Here is a 14,824-nt window from a genome sequence, read left to right on the forward strand (position 1 = left end):
AGTCTTTCCTAAGGCTTAGAGAAGACTGGAGAAGACTTACGCAGTCGGAGTCGGAATCAGTCGGAATCTCCTGGAGTCTCCGGCTGTCTCCGGCTCCGGCTCGAGTGATTGAAATTGAAATTGAAAGCGCTTGTTACGTCACTCGTTGTGCGCAGAAGCGCAGCGACGCGGAACAAACTCTTCCCCCACCCCACTTAATTTCGGTAGATCTCGATCGCCGAAACACTGATATAGTATAAATATATATCAGTGCGCCGAAATCAACAATTCGTTAAAATTCGTTTTGTCAACGCAGATTCCTCTGGATTCCTCTCGTTAGGGCTCGCATAGGCATAGGCCGCTTGGTGCAGCACTATACCGGAAACATAACCTTATACTCTATCCAAGGAGAGAACAGTACCGTGTGAAGACCAGTTTTCGTTCGTCGCTGCGCATCTTCGCCCTAATTGGTTCAAGAAAGTGGGGAGTGAGAGATGATAGGCTCGCTGCGCCCCACCGTCTTCCAAGCTGCGCGCAACGGTACTGTTCTTTCGTTGGATATACAATAGGTGCGAGCATGTGCGAGCACTCGTATTTCTCTTCTATATTTGTGACCACGTGACTACACTACGACTCGTCTAAATAAATATATAGGATATTTACCTATTTACATAGTGTCGGGTTTCTGTTTGTTTAAAAATACAATCGATTGCTACTAAATAATATTGAAATCATGCTAGTCAAATAATGCCTGTATACATTGTTGATTTTACTTCATTCTAATCTACGTTTTAGAATTGAGTGTCGTGAGATACTTGGAAGGGTTTCAATTTCAATCTTGCTGGTACCGCCAATGTCCGCACAACTATTATAAAAGAAACTATTTGTAACAACGTACATAAATCTGCTATTGGGTAAATACCGTTAGACGTTCTAAATTACGAGTTCATCGAGAAACAGGTTAGTCCTTTGTCGATAGCGATGTACTATTTACAATACGTGCTGCTATCCGCTATCCTAACCTATATCTATGTTCTGTCCATGTTCTTTATCGAATTCCGTTCCCGGGAAAACAAGTGAAGTACGTTGTGCTTTAATTTCAGAAGATGTGGCCGATCCTCGTGAGAGTTTTCAGTAGGTTCGGCAGATACATACAACTTCCTATAGCCGGTCTTATCGGTATTATCGGCTATAACATAGAGGGCCTGATATCCGATCGTTATACACCTTCGACCGCATCGATAAAACAACAACGCGAAGATAGGCAATTGGAGGACACAGATTCCACGTCTAACAAGAAAGTACATCGACCGTTAGAGATCAATCTTCCTCCTTCTTTATCCGCATAGTCTGTGTTAGATTTTGTATACAATTGTGGGCGAAGTGCATTGAATCCATTCAAAATGTAACTCCAAAATTCGTTGCAGTTGATCATATATTATACCAAAATAATTACATTTAGAGAATGTCCAGAAGTTCTTGTGAATAGTTAAAAGTCTTCGCTCATTCAGACACACCAAACTTGTACATTACAGTATGGTGGTAGACATCTCCCGGCTGTAGAATACTGTTGGGGAAGTTTGCCTGCAACAAATTTCAAAATCAAAGCAACTGATTTATTGTACTGTATTCTAATAACTTACATGATTTACAGCATCCGGATAGTTCTGAGTCTCCAAGCATAGTGCTCCGTGCTTAAAATATTCGGCCCCATCTTTCCCATGAATAGGAGTGTCTCCTTGAGCGGGTAGGAAATTAGCCGTGTATAATTGTACGCCGGGTTGATTAGAATGAACTTCCAAGTATCTTCCGGAAGCGGGGTGTACAACTTTCGCGACCAACTTGTTCTCTGTACAGCCGTTCTCGATCAGGCAAAAGTTATAATCGTAACCACCGCCCGGCACTTTGTTGATCACATCGCCGAGCTTTGTTGACTTTCTTAAGTCCATTATGGAATTCTCCACCGGTCGTATTTCACCTGTGGGAATGCTGTTGTTGTCGGTAACGGTCCAACGATCCGCGTTTACCGCGATTACGTGTTCGTACAGCGCGGGTGCGTTAGTTTTCTGAAAGATACGAATTAGCAGATATTAGATCAATGCAAAAATAGAGATCTTCTGCACTGATCTAATCAGTCTGCGTCGGTATTAGAGGACAAGGGAATAATTTCAACTACAATAGAAGTGAACATGATTGATTTACGTACGTGGCCGGCCAGGTTGAAGTAACTGTGATTCGTCAAATTGATCGGGGTAGGTTTGGTAGTGACAACGTTCATGTCAAGATGCAATTCCCCGTCATCCGTTAGCCAGAAAGTAGCTGACACTATCGCAGCACCGGGAAAACCTTCGTCTCCATCCTCGCTGAGAAGCGATAACACGAGCGTGTTGTTGCGAATCGTAGCGTTCCATACTTTCTTACTCCAGCCTTTGAAGCCACCGTGAAGAGTATTTTCGCCTTTGTTTTTCGGTAAATGATACGTTTTCCCGTTCAAAGTGAATTCTGCTTTACCAATGCGGTTCGCGACGCGTCCTACAGTCGCGCCGAAATACGGGTTACTGCTCGACAAATATCCTGATAAACAAGTCAAAAATTTAGTCAGATCAGATCGTCGGCTAACGGCCGGGTTTAGATCGATATCGATTGTTAACACTAGACTGCGGATCTTGCGAATTGTAAGATTTTTTTCTAATCATCCTAAAAAGTCGAAAATAACAGGCATAAATACGTAAAATCCGCAATTTAGTTATCACAATGAACAGAGATAGAAGAACTCCCACAATACCTTCAATATTATCGAAGCCTAGAACAACATCCGCGATGTTACCGTGTTTATCCGGCGTTCTGATAGACCTTATCGTGGCACCATACGTTAAGATATCTACCTCTTGACCCGCTTTATTTTTTAACGTATATTTCTCCACACTTTCTCCGTCTACGGTACCCCATTCCGTGACTTTTATCGACTGCTCACAAGTCGGACCCATGATGATTGATCTAAACGGTTAGACAATTGACTTATTTAAGTGGACAATTTCGGCTGCTGCGGCCTTTATCATTTAATAAAATTTATTGCGATACAATTGTTTCAATAGTCCTTGAACATCACCTTTCCACCGTTGCAAAGCAAAATCGATCCTGATTTATCAATCCGATAAAAACGAATATTATGCTTATCAAGCGATTTGTCGCATTTTTTAGATCCATTTTGGAAGATCACTTTAGGATTACAGTTTCTGTGCAACTGTGGCCGCTGTTTTATATCTATAACGTCGCACTTCGCAAACTTTCGAGGAGCGCGGAAAGCCAAACTTTATAATATATGAAAAAGTACAAAACGTTGAGTGAAAAACTGTTAAGTTATGCACTGTCAAAAAATGATAGTTGTCGAGATAGTGCGGTCTTTACCATATTTACGGATAGCGAAAGATACATAAAAAATAGAGTTTATCGTAGACCACTAACAACACTTATGAGAGAATATATATACATCCCAAGATGTATATATATGAAGATCTAGGATAATAGAATCCTTTGTAATCATGTAACATAGTGAAAAACACTTGTCGCACGTCACTCCCTTTCACTAACCGTCTGCGCGCTTGTATGAAATATAATTGACATCATTTCGAGCTCTAATTGAATTAAAAACAGTTAAAACACATTCCAGTAATTAATATATTGGTTTGAGACTTACAATAGTTTTTACCTCAACGTTCAGCACTTTTACGAATCGTATAATCAATAATATTATAATACAAGAAATCAAGATCGGTATTAATATCCGATAAAATAACAAAATATTTCTATATATTTATATATTATTTGAAACATTTTTTAATATAAGAAACAGTTGACAAGTAAATTTGAAGGATACATTAGAATGACTCACCCTGTATATGGATACTCGTATTTCAAATTAATTTTTCAAAAGTGCGATCGATGAATATTGCTTTTGGATGAAGTCTGATGGATTTTTTGGGAAGCAAAGTGATCGCACCGACCGAACACGAAGAAGGATTCGTGACAACAGAGGAAACAATCTGGTGCGATCAATTTAAGTAGCTCTTGAAATAGTAATCTTTCAGACAATACTCTCGACAAATCAGCACTGCTGTCGACGTCGATTATGTCTGCAATCGAAGCTCATGTGTTGTCTTATATCAGAGAGGAAATTTCCTCTTTGCTTATTAATACTTGAGCAAGTACATTCTTACCAATGTTTACTGATAAGATGTTATTTCTTTCTAAACAATCAATATTCACAAATAAACATGAACAAAATTCAGATTTTCCTCTTCCCGGTTTGATTAAAAAATTCATCGCTAGTGGTGCTATACGACCTTCAATTTTGCCATGCGAGAGAGTTACCTATCTATAGAAATCGTAATGAAGGTTGAGGAGCAGCGACAGCAGCGTGCATAACGCATAACCTATAAGAGATTTTAAAACAAATGTTGCTGTGGCCCTATCAAAGTAATCTTACGTTGACAATAAAGTACGTATGTATAAATTTGTTAACAGGTGTTATAATATACGAGAAATTTCATTTTCCATCATGTTTTCGCCATAGAAAATCGTTTTAACAGGAGTTCCAAGTCGTTTGATGAAACAGGCAGTGGCTATTCTTGTTTTAAACACATTTGTAAGATGAAATCCACCGAAGACGTTCGTTTTATGGCATCGGTAGCTGCATTTATTGTTGGGTTTGCCGCCATTCATGTTGGTTGGCAACATATACAACAAACCAACGTACCACCCGAAAAGATACAGCCACATCCTTTTGTACGACTCTATCGACGTATGGTGAAGCCAGTAGAAAAATGAGACATTAAGATGACGTTTTAGCATTAGTAACTTATACAGCTAAGTACATCCTGCTAATTTTGTGGAATAGTAATTTTCGATCGTATACGTGAACACAAATACAAATAGTAAATGCTATGTAAGTACATATTTGAAAGTTGCCCACGATGAAACACGTCATCATGGGGCAACAACAATATACTTAAATATTTATTATGTTATGCTTACTTCAGGAGTAGATTGAATACAACGCAAATGGTTTTATACAAAAATTTATTCTAAAACGTACATACAATGTACATACAATAATAAATATGTATACAACATGGAAATCATGTTAATACAACAAAATCATAAGTGTTTCAAAGACAAATGTGCATATATAAATAAAAGATTGTAATAATACTTCTTAAATAATGAATATTTATAAAGTATAAATAAATAAATATATGTATATATGTATAGTATACAGGATGTTCCCAAAAATAAAGACCTTGGATTGGGGTCTGATAGATCGAAACAGACCTAACAAGCATACATATATGCGTATTTCTTTCTAGCAATGATTGCGGAAATGCTTCATGTACCGTGGCTTTTACTTTAAAGTCTAAAGAAATTCTAATAAATCAAACTTACGATCGTATTTTGCTTTACAACAATAATAATTTACCATCAGTAATATAAAAAATTCCGATACAGGCAGATGTTTATATCGTCATGATTTTAAAAAGTATTTGGAACTGTTTTCAATATTAACTATCTATATATAAAAGTAGGTTTTGGGTAGTAGCATATGTACATACAATGAATTCTTGCTCTATGCAATTAAACATGAAATGAGGTTTAGTCGTATTATGTCGATCAAACGTAAAAAACTCGATAGAAATGAAGCTAAAACAGAGAAATTGATGGTACACAAAGACTTTCAACAGCGTCTCAAGATACCGTTCACAATCATGCGTATAACGTAACTTTTTCTTTTTCCACCAGAACTGCAATCGTTATTAAAGCCCGAACGAATGTTGTCAGTTCTGCAGGCATCCTGTACAAGTACTTTATAATCACAGAAGACCTCAATTAATACCCTTTATAGTAGGCAGATGATCGAAATCCTGCCGGTGATGCATAGAGGAGCTTTTCGGCCGATTTTCGCTTTGACTATGTATTGAAGCGCCAGCCTTAGGAAGTTGGGGTAATATTTGACTGCAATTACTATTCTAAAACGTAATCGCATTAAATTTTATTAAATTCTGTAGCTCGATTCAGTCCAGTTCTCATTAGTTTAGCAGTCAGTCGACAATTTACTCACCCTCGAACGGTCCCTGTATTTTTTCAGTTTCTCAAACTCCTCCATTTCAGCGTCGGGCATTTTGAAATGAAAGTTTTCGAAATAGGTGTGCTGTGTGAGTTGCTCGCAGGTCCACCTTTGGTCCGGATCTTTGTCCAAACATTTTTTTAGAAAGTCGAGCTGAAAAGAATGAGATCAATAAAATCATGAAAGTCATTAAAAAAGAGAACTAAATAAATACACACCTGTAAGATGATATTTCCTCTGTTAGGTAGCACGTCATCTAAGGGGGCAAGTGTTTGAGGTGTGGGTAAGGTAACGCCAGCGAAAAATTCATTTTGTTGGAAAATCGCCACATGCCTCGGCAATAAATCGCCGATGGTTCTCCGAATTAGGTATAGTTGATCCACGTCCGATTTACCTGGCCACAGTGCTTCTCCGCGAATTAATTCCGCGAAGACACAACCAATCGCCCATACATCTACCGGTGTACCGTATTGGGTGTCTCCCACCTGATAAAATACATAATTTTTTATATTTAACGCGTTATCTACCGACAACTTTTTCTTGACCAATTTTTTAAATAGCAGTAGCAATTTCAATGTAAATCGTGTCACCCCAGTAACGCAATCTAATAATTTCTTGAAACTATTTAATTCTATTTTATTCGAATTCAGTTCGAAGCGGACAATGAAAAAACGAAACTCTTTCTTAATTATCCATAAAATTACCAGCAATTCGGGTGCTCTGTACCATCTAGTTGCGACGTACTCTGTATAATTTTCACCGGGGCTGAGCATTCGCGCGAATCCGAAGTCGCACAGTTTCACCACACCGTCCGCCGTGATTAAAATGTTTTCCGGTTTGACGTCCCTGTGGACGCAACCCAGCCGATGGCAATACGCGATACCTTGTAGAATTTGCCAGGTGAGCTGCTTCGTGGTTATCTCTGGACAACCGCAAGGGTACCTCTCCATTTCGTTCAGCAACGTGTACTCGCAGTATTCGAAGACTAGGTGCAGCTTCCGTTTCCTCCTGAACACCTCCAACAGGTTGACAAGGTTGGGGTGTTTCAGATTCTGCGAAATAAACGTTCCCACCATTAGCAAAATACTAAAAGATCAGGATCGTCGATTTTCCAGAACCTTAAAGGACTATTGATCCGCTGCCCTTCTAAAGCATTTTAATAGACTAAAAGAAATTGACAAATCTTCCTTGAAATGGCAATTGCGAAGGAATCCTTAGATTACTTTATTATGACTGTCTTGTCAATTCGCAAGTAAAATTGCTGTCGCCATTCCACAATTGATTAAGATCTCATTAGCCCCAACCTTGCAGCGTTACCTTGAAGTTTCTCGTGACCCTAGCTAAACTTTCTGTATACTGAATTTTGCTACTGCATTATGTTCAACATTTGAAGCTTATAACTAGACAGCGGATTTCATGCATTTATGACAAAAATGAGTAGATGTAATTTAAAACAGCACAAACATTAGAAGAATTTTAAAATGCTCTATTATATTATTTTCAACTTATTAAACATATTAAGAAAGAAAATGAATGTCTATTTCACCCCAGATTCTTGCAATTCAGGTAGAAAATTTTTATTTTGCATAAACATCCGCCGTCTACTTATAATCTTAAGAGCTGACAAAATGGCCGACGTACAAAAATAGTATGAAACAATAATTCCATTATTACTGTATTTATTTCATACATATATACTTCAACGTCCTTGTCTACTTCCGTACTATTCACCTAGCATTTCTTATGAGTATCAGAATAATTGAATAGGGCAATGCCTTATCCAAATAATTCACTTCTAGCGAAAAGAATTGAGTAGACCTCAGCACCGTACACGAACGATCCAGATTGTAAAATGGCGATGCAGTTTATTCTACTTGTTCAACCTTAATAGAGGTTTCGTCCTACTTTTTTCCTAATTGGAGGTATAGCCTAATCATTTATGTACCTCGCAGATTGCTATCCAATCGTAAATAACAGGACTGATGGATCTAAGCAATCCACTTTGCTGAGAAATATCCAACAGTTGAATTGCGATTAAGGCACGCGTTCAAATTTTTATGTTACGATCATACAAACACAGATCGAGGAATCCGCCAGTATTTGTTGCGAGTGGAACTTATCTAAAAAATCATGCGAAGCGTCAAACTTTCCGAGGAACAAGCCGCTTCGGCGAAGTCTTAAAAATTCCGTGACCCAAAGGAAAAAGTCCGAGGAAAGTTAGGCCACGTGTTACAGTTTACAATCGAAAGCGGGTGCAAGGGGGAATCATTAGCATCGGGAACCGGATTTATTTTGTGCACGGAGGGAAAATATCCTTGAGGCGAAATGTCAGAGCAGAGTGGAGGCTCGTTTGAATGCGCATATGTTTCGGAGGGAGCCCTCCGATTATTTCGATAAGGCTAGGTTGGCAAGAGGAGAACACGCTAAGATATTGACCGCCGCGGTATTGACCGTTGGCCACTTCTTGTAGCCAGCCCGTCGATTTATGCGGTTACACGACCGTGTAAGATTATGAGTTCTTGTCTGTGACATTTACTTCTTTCCCGAAACAATTCCGGAATCGAACGATCATCTTTGATTGATTAAAACAAGATGGTCTCCGCGATTTTCTTAATCCGAAGACAGCCTAGGGGTTTCGTGCTTTCAATTTACAAGGGTCGTTCACCCTCAGAGTGGACGCAGGGAGCCTAGCATATATATATATATATCGGCCAATGTGGGAACTAGAGGCAGGAAACTTCCTTCGTAGATTTTATGATAATACTATAGTACGTAGTTGACAAGATTTCAAGTTTTAACCCTTGAACGACGCGGCGGACATGTCACAGCCATAACTAGATCCATTCAATCCTTGAGCTCAACTTTAATTTTCATCCTGAACTTGATATAAACAGCGAAGAATTTAAACTAATTGCTGAGAAACTAGAAATGGACCGCCGTTCGAGTGTTAACTTGCAACTTTAGGAATGAAAAAGGTATATTTTGTTTTAGTTGAATTAATGCTGGGAGTAGAAATGGCGGGGGACGGTCGCGCGGTTATTGGGGAGTGATTAGTTTTTGGAGCTGACCTTAAGTAGTCGTATTTCTCGTAGGGCGATTTTCCGTATGAGGGGATCATCCTCGGTTTGTTGGAACTTTTTTACTGCTACTAATTTTCCAGTTTGCCGATCTCTGCACTGGAAGACGACACCATAGCTACCCTCCCCAAGTCGCGCCAGCCGTTCGTATCGCTCCATCGCCTTGCTCGGCGCGCGTGACCTGCAAAAACGGGAAATTTCCCATGAGTTTTAGTGGAAAAATACTAATTTACGAATAGCCCAGTAATCTCGAGCTATTTCATCATACCTAAAGTAACATAAATTTTCACAGTGGCCAACATAGGTTTCTCCTATTGAATTAATGGTTTTTAACATTTTTTAACAATAATGCATTTTTTTCAATTTATGTGGGTTCAAAGCTTGCTCAGAAATAAATCCAGTAACTAGCGAAGAACAGTAGATTAGTCATTAACGCATGTATTTGATCAGTTATTAAATTTTTATTCATTGGTGATGGAATCGCTGCTTAAAAATGAAAGAAGAAAATGCTCATACACGATTTTAGTAATCGGCGAACTCCATTTCAGTATGAAAAATTTGACACAGTTATGAGGCCAACGCGGATGCTATCTCTATGCACCGCGACATGCGAATGTACGCATGTTCCCATTGAAGTGCAATGACAATCTGGATTCGTGTATCATAATCGTTTTGTCACCGACTTCATCGGCTATGAGTTACTTGTTAGTTGTCAAGACTCCAGTATACAATGCAGATTTATTTAGAATAAAATTAATAAAAATATATATTATTTCTTTACTAATACTGAACGATTATATACTTCAATCATATCACAGCTTACTGCTGGAAAACGTTTGTAATAATCACTATCACGGTGTTATCATGATCCTCTGGGATCTCCCACTTCAGATAAAAAGATGTTTGGTTAAAAAGCGATAATTTTATATTAAAAAAGTAACTCGAGTATGTGAGACGAAAAATCAAAATCTATTTCAGAAGTGTATTCCATGCACACGCATTTATGCACACGGTAAGTAGAAACAGCGAGCAATGATCAGACACCTTGACCATGTCTTATCACGTTGCTTGTGTGCGAAAACAAAACGAACTAACAACAGATTATACAATATTGTTATTGTAGAATTAGTTTTTCGGGACACCCTGTAGATCTCGGTATCCATTGTTCTGAAACAAATTATCTTATCGGACCTAACATGTAAATAATATTTCAAGTGACTGATAATTGGATTTCAGATTTATATCATTGTTGACCTAGTAAAACTCGGTGTAAAAAAGTGTATAAAGATTTATATCATAACACAACCCCCTGACACATTTTCTGTAAAATTCTATATTTTCATGAAGCTACACGGTAACGATCGTGATCCACAGTGCCGATAAAATACTAGATAAAACTGTTATAAATCATAGCCAAAATAGACACCATCAATTCTCTTTTTAAAAGAACTACCCTATGTAATTTGTTGTCCGAGTTCGAAAAAATTCTGAATGTTAGTACAGACTACATCACAGAGTTTACGCAATTTTTACACGACCATAAAATAATTTTGCAACTGGATGAACACTATCGGACGTCGACAATACTTCCCCACGAAACAAATTTGCAAACATTGCGAAGATTCAGCTACACAAGAACGAAGTTTCATGTTCACCAAGTTGGTCGATTTGGGAGTGCAGTATTTCTGCAATGTTTATAACTAATTGTTCGAAGTTTGGGTCTGTACCCACTTTTTATACTTGGCGAGGCATGGCAAAGAGGTGAACTGCTGCGTAAAGAGCATGCTATCGCGTTAAAGGCTGCAGACCAAACTGTTTGCACCCTCGACGATGACCAAGGGTCAAGCTCCCCTGTGGCTTTCCCTTTATTTGAATCGGAACCTAGCGCAGGCGCTCTTGGATCGCAATAATGTCCGGCTAATATAAAAATTTGATGTGACCCACCCTGCATTAGAACCAACTATTGTTCCTGGAAGAATCACGAATAAGATTCCCTCAGATTTATTTATGTTGCTCGTTTTATCAGGCAATCACTTTAACCATGCATCATAAACTAAACGTTGCAGCATTAGCTTCGTAACAACGCATGACACACTTCTTTTATCTGCTTGCATGCTTTCGGTGCGTTTTTGCGAAAGCAGCGACACACATATTTCTGAATAATTACCGAAAAATTTATTATCTCGTTTTGGCAGTAACACTAGGCTAATTCTTACTTGGACTGAATTACGAAGGACTTATCTGCAATTCAAATATTTGTACTCATTTGTATTCGATTTTAAATTCGTAGTCAAAATACACGGGAAAAATACAGATTCGGTTACAAATTTTATTTGCAATCAAATAATTTAAAATAATACATACTTGTTTTCTAAAGCTCAATAAACAAATATAGCGTGAAAAGTTGATTTGAAGTAATTCAAGCTTGTTTCTGAAAATATGAATTCATAAATGTAGTATGCAAAATTTATTTTTGCTAATGATTTCCATTTCACTTAAATCTAAATGTTTATAGTCTGGTTTACAAAAATTGGAGTCGAATGGGAATTTATTCGATAAATTCAAGAAAAAGGTAAATGCGTGTATAACCTCACAGAGCAGAAAACAGTATAAATAAATCATCGCCTTATGGTTCATGTAGAATGCTTCGCAGAAACATGAATGTGGATAAGCCAGCGACAGTTCATTGATCAACTTACCAAAGCGGCACGCTCTGGCCATAATTTGCGAATTTTAAGTCGTTGACCATGTCGAACCAAGTGATATGAACATAAGTGATCCACCATGCTCGACGCTTTTGAGATTTTCGTACGGGATTGAGTGCGATGGACGAACAACGTCGAAAATTTGAAAAACCGCGGTGAGTTGAAAGTTTTAAATCGATGAAAAGTGCATCGCGGCCATATAGAGGTTAACGATGTTGATTAAAAACGTTTCATCGACCCCTGTGATTACGTCGTACTGTAACGTCAGCTAATTTCACTGACCAACTCGAAAATCATCGATTACAAATTATGATTACAGTATTGCAACGCAATTATATCGTCAATTCGTATTTTCAAGTATCATTTCATAAAAATTGGAATTATTTGATTAGCGGAAAACAGCGTGTTGCGAAATCGGATTGAGGCTTGATCAATCAATTCGTCGTAAGATAAATATTTCTTTCGTTTCGCCACTCTTGCGTGAAAGACAAGGTGGCATTTTAGTCGCGGACATCATGCCATGGACTACTTGAAAAATAATAGAACGAATACCACTGCTGTCATTGGCATTAGAGGATTCGCGTGTTAGAGGCGAGTGAAAAGTAATGGAATTGATTTAGCGCTTGAGATACCTTGGATTTAGGTCCCAAATGACATTGCTTATTATCCTGACCTTTTTCTACGTTGCCAGAACTCTAGTGCACGCGTTATAGAATTTTCTATTACAATTCCAAAGTTATTAGAAACGGAAGTCTTGAGAATGTGTGTCACTTGCAAATAATGGAATTTGAACTATTTTTCTAGTCCCCTAACTACTATTTAAGAAATTAGATTCTAGGAATTTATTGATCTTGCACGCATATTCGGAGAATTTATATATTTTTCCATATTTTCTAATAGAGTGTCTGACGTGGACTGTATAGTTAGTGTGTCTGTGCAGTAGATTTAATATCATATTGTCGGTTTTAACAAGTGGACAATGTGAAGGTGTACGTGGTCCACGAAATTATGTACGTACAAGAATCCAATGATGGCGTTCATGGACTTTGGATAACAACAGACCCTCGTCATGGCACATACCGGACGTTACTAAACACGCTGAAACACTACTTTGCAAATGTCCTCTTGATTATTGACAATCGATAGTACGCCACTATACTGTCCACGTATGAATGATGACCGTGAACGGGGTTACAATATTTTTGAAGTCATAGCTAAGGTGAGGGTGGTAGGACTTAGAAAACTTCCGGTTGAGTTTAATGAACTTCCCGAATTGTTTCGGTGTCAAGTTTTAGAAGTTGATGCAACAAGCAACGCTTGCAAGGTCTATGCACTCAGTCTTATTAGACCGAAATATAAATTGGTATAATTAAAAAATATTTGTTAACAGTCTCGTTTCATTTATGTTACTTGTCAAGCTATTAAGACTTCAGGCACTCGGAACAAATTAGATGCTAGATATAAAGAGTGGAAGCAACATTTAAATAATTAATTCTTTGATCACCGTATCTTGACTGCTACATCAGAAAAATCGATCGTGTCAAGTGACGCATGTTAACGCGGAAAAACATAATATTCTTCACCTAGAATTGTGAACGAAACTACATGATCACAATTTAAATATCCTTTGGTTTCAGAACATTTTTTAAATAGTTTTTCATTTCTGCTTCACTTTTTTTTATTTTTGCCTCACTTCGATTTCAATGTACAATACAATTGTACAATGTAATAATTGTAATATTTATCTAATTAATTCAAGGAAGAAATTTAAATATGAATATAATTTCAATTGTCTTCTTTATATTTTCTTGGATTGTACAACGAAAGGTCTTCCTTTTCGCTGGTGGATGCACTCATTTCGGTAGATATATAGTAATTGATGACGTACAATGTATACGTTGCAGTTTGCGTGATGAAACTGAGTAGTAAAAATCGATCAATTCGATTCAATGTCAAAGTCATGCATTCTGCAAAGAATTATGTTGCAATTGCTAGTTCCAGTGTCACTGCATTACGTTTGTCAACGTTGTATAGTTAAGAAACTATGATCAAATAAATTAATAATTCGTTCGAAGTAAAAAGAACATTTTATAAATGATGTAAGAAAAATCGTTCAATAAAATAAAACTACATTCTGTAGGATGTTTTACTACTACTTGTGAGGTTAGCTTCCGCGCCGTAATATTTAAAACTTTTTACACAAACTTAATACTCTTTTTATAATCTTGTCATCATGAAAAATGCAACTTAAAAATAAAAATTATTGTTGTTGACGAACGTTTCAATACACTTTTTGTTTTTCGAACTTCACTTTGCACAGCATCGCATCTATTTTGTCATTCACATAATAATTACGTACACATAATCAATTAAAAATGCTCTGTATACAGTATGAACGAGTTATAAAAAATATTGAACAATGTAAATAACTACAAATATTTGGATCTTCATCGAGGCGTGTCATCATCAATTGATCAGATGACATTGAAAGAGGGACCCTGAATTTTGTTCATACTAATAACATTTTTTATATTCGGTGTCTAGTGTGTTGTTTACTTTAAAAAAGGGGAGTTCTTTTTTATGAGGTTTTACACCAAGCAGTATGGTAAAAGAGCGACTGTTTACCTTGGTAGCAGAGGTAGGGTGCTACCTAAGAGCCAGAGCTTCCTATCTTGGAGCCATTTGTCCATGCGAAGGTTTCTCACAAAAATCTCCCTTCACGAACGGTGTTCGCAAGATGCATCGTCGAGAACTTCACTCTAACTTTCGTTGATCGCGTCTGACCGAACGGCATTATTGACAGGCCAGCCTGTGGTAGTCATTACCAACAACACCCACGTTTCGCCAGTGAATCGTTTGATTAGACGTACCGAACCATTTGTTTAACAACGTCACGGAGCTGATCGATAGTTCTAGTAGATGCTCTGCCAGACGGGAATAAC

General features: G+C 37.7%; 3 protein-coding genes across 8 annotated transcripts; 1 reads left to right on the plus strand and 2 right to left on the minus strand.

Annotated features, from left to right (window-relative positions):
• Positions 1–542: 542 nt before the first annotated feature.
• Positions 543–5,322, plus strand: LOC143213822 (small integral membrane protein 12). 2 transcript variants are annotated; one of them, XM_076434128.1, is made up of 3 exons: positions 543–939; positions 1,083–4,477; positions 4,553–5,322. In XM_076434128.1, exon 2 carries the CDS (start codon positions 1,086–1,088, stop codon positions 1,326–1,328), a length of 243 nt encoding a protein of 80 aa, XP_076290243.1. In that variant the 5' UTR covers positions 543–939; positions 1,083–1,085; the 3' UTR covers positions 1,329–4,477; positions 4,553–5,322. The 2 variants fall into 2 exon arrangements, with proteins under 2 accessions (XP_076290243.1, XP_076290242.1); XM_076434127.1 differs by lacking the exon at positions 543–939 and having other exon boundaries at positions 4,059–4,477; positions 4,569–5,322.
• Positions 1,397–3,230, minus strand: LOC143213820 (galactose mutarotase). Its single transcript, XM_076434121.1, has 5 exons — positions 3,089–3,230; positions 2,765–2,976; positions 2,186–2,553; positions 1,623–2,045; positions 1,397–1,563 (listed from the first exon to the last, which is right to left on the minus strand). The coding sequence occupies exons 1-5, from the start codon at positions 3,184–3,186 to the stop codon at positions 1,483–1,485; spliced, it is 1,182 nt and encodes a 393-aa protein (XP_076290236.1). The 5' UTR covers positions 3,187–3,230; the 3' UTR covers positions 1,397–1,482.
• Positions 5,323–5,429: 107 nt separating the features above from the next.
• LOC143213821 (cyclin-dependent kinase-like 4) lies at positions 5,430–14,770 on the minus strand. Of its 5 annotated transcripts, none has more exons than XM_076434123.1 (6): positions 14,508–14,770; positions 9,169–9,358; positions 6,805–7,152; positions 6,319–6,585; positions 6,095–6,253; positions 5,430–6,002 (listed from the first exon to the last, which is right to left on the minus strand). In XM_076434123.1, the coding sequence occupies exons 1-6, from the start codon at positions 14,570–14,572 to the stop codon at positions 5,859–5,861; spliced, it is 1,173 nt and encodes a 390-aa protein (XP_076290238.1). In that variant the 5' UTR covers positions 14,573–14,770; the 3' UTR covers positions 5,430–5,858. The 5 variants fall into 5 exon arrangements, with proteins under 5 accessions (XP_076290238.1, XP_076290240.1, XP_076290241.1 ...); XM_076434125.1 differs by lacking the exon at positions 14,508–14,770 and adding an exon at positions 12,901–13,005; XM_076434126.1 differs by lacking the exon at positions 14,508–14,770 and adding an exon at positions 11,877–12,208.
• Positions 14,771–14,824: the final 54 nt, after the last annotated feature.

Source organism: Lasioglossum baleicum, chromosome 11 (assembly GCF_051020765.1).
Source record: "Lasioglossum baleicum chromosome 11, iyLasBale1, whole genome shotgun sequence".
In the NCBI taxonomy this organism is placed as follows: domain Eukaryota; kingdom Metazoa; phylum Arthropoda; class Insecta; order Hymenoptera; family Halictidae; genus Lasioglossum; species Lasioglossum baleicum.

Excerpts from the sequence above, each read along its gene's own strand:
- LOC143213820 (XM_076434121.1), bottom strand. The coding sequence starts at position 3,186 with ATGGATCTAAAAAATGCGACAAATCGCTTGATAAGCATAATATTCGTT. Across the intron at positions 2,554-2,764 it reads AGGCTTCGATAATATTGAAG|GATATTTGTCGAGCAGTAAC; the intron begins GTATTGTGGGAG and ends CTTGTTTATCAG. Across the intron at positions 1,564-1,622 it reads ATCCGGATGCTGTAAATCAT|GCAAACTTCCCCAACAGTAT; the intron begins GTAAGTTATTAG and ends AATTTGTTGCAG.
- LOC143213822 (XM_076434127.1), top strand. The coding sequence starts at position 4,434 with ATGTTGCTGTGGCCCTATCAAAGTAATCTTACGTTGACAATAAA. Across the intron at positions 4,478-4,568 it reads AATCTTACGTTGACAATAAA|GAGTTCCAAGTCGTTTGATG; the intron begins GTACGTATGTAT and ends TCGTTTTAACAG.
- LOC143213821 (XM_076434122.1), bottom strand. The coding sequence starts at position 9,513 with ATGTTAAAAACCATTAATTCAATAGGAGAAACCTATGTTGGCCACTGT. Across the intron at positions 9,359-9,445 it reads GAAAATTTATGTTACTTTAG|GTCACGCGCGCCGAGCAAGG; the intron begins GTATGATGAAAT and ends CCGTTTTTGCAG. Across the intron at positions 6,586-6,804 it reads ACAGAGCACCCGAATTGCTG|GTGGGAGACACCCAATACGG; the intron begins GTAATTTTATGG and ends GTATTTTATCAG.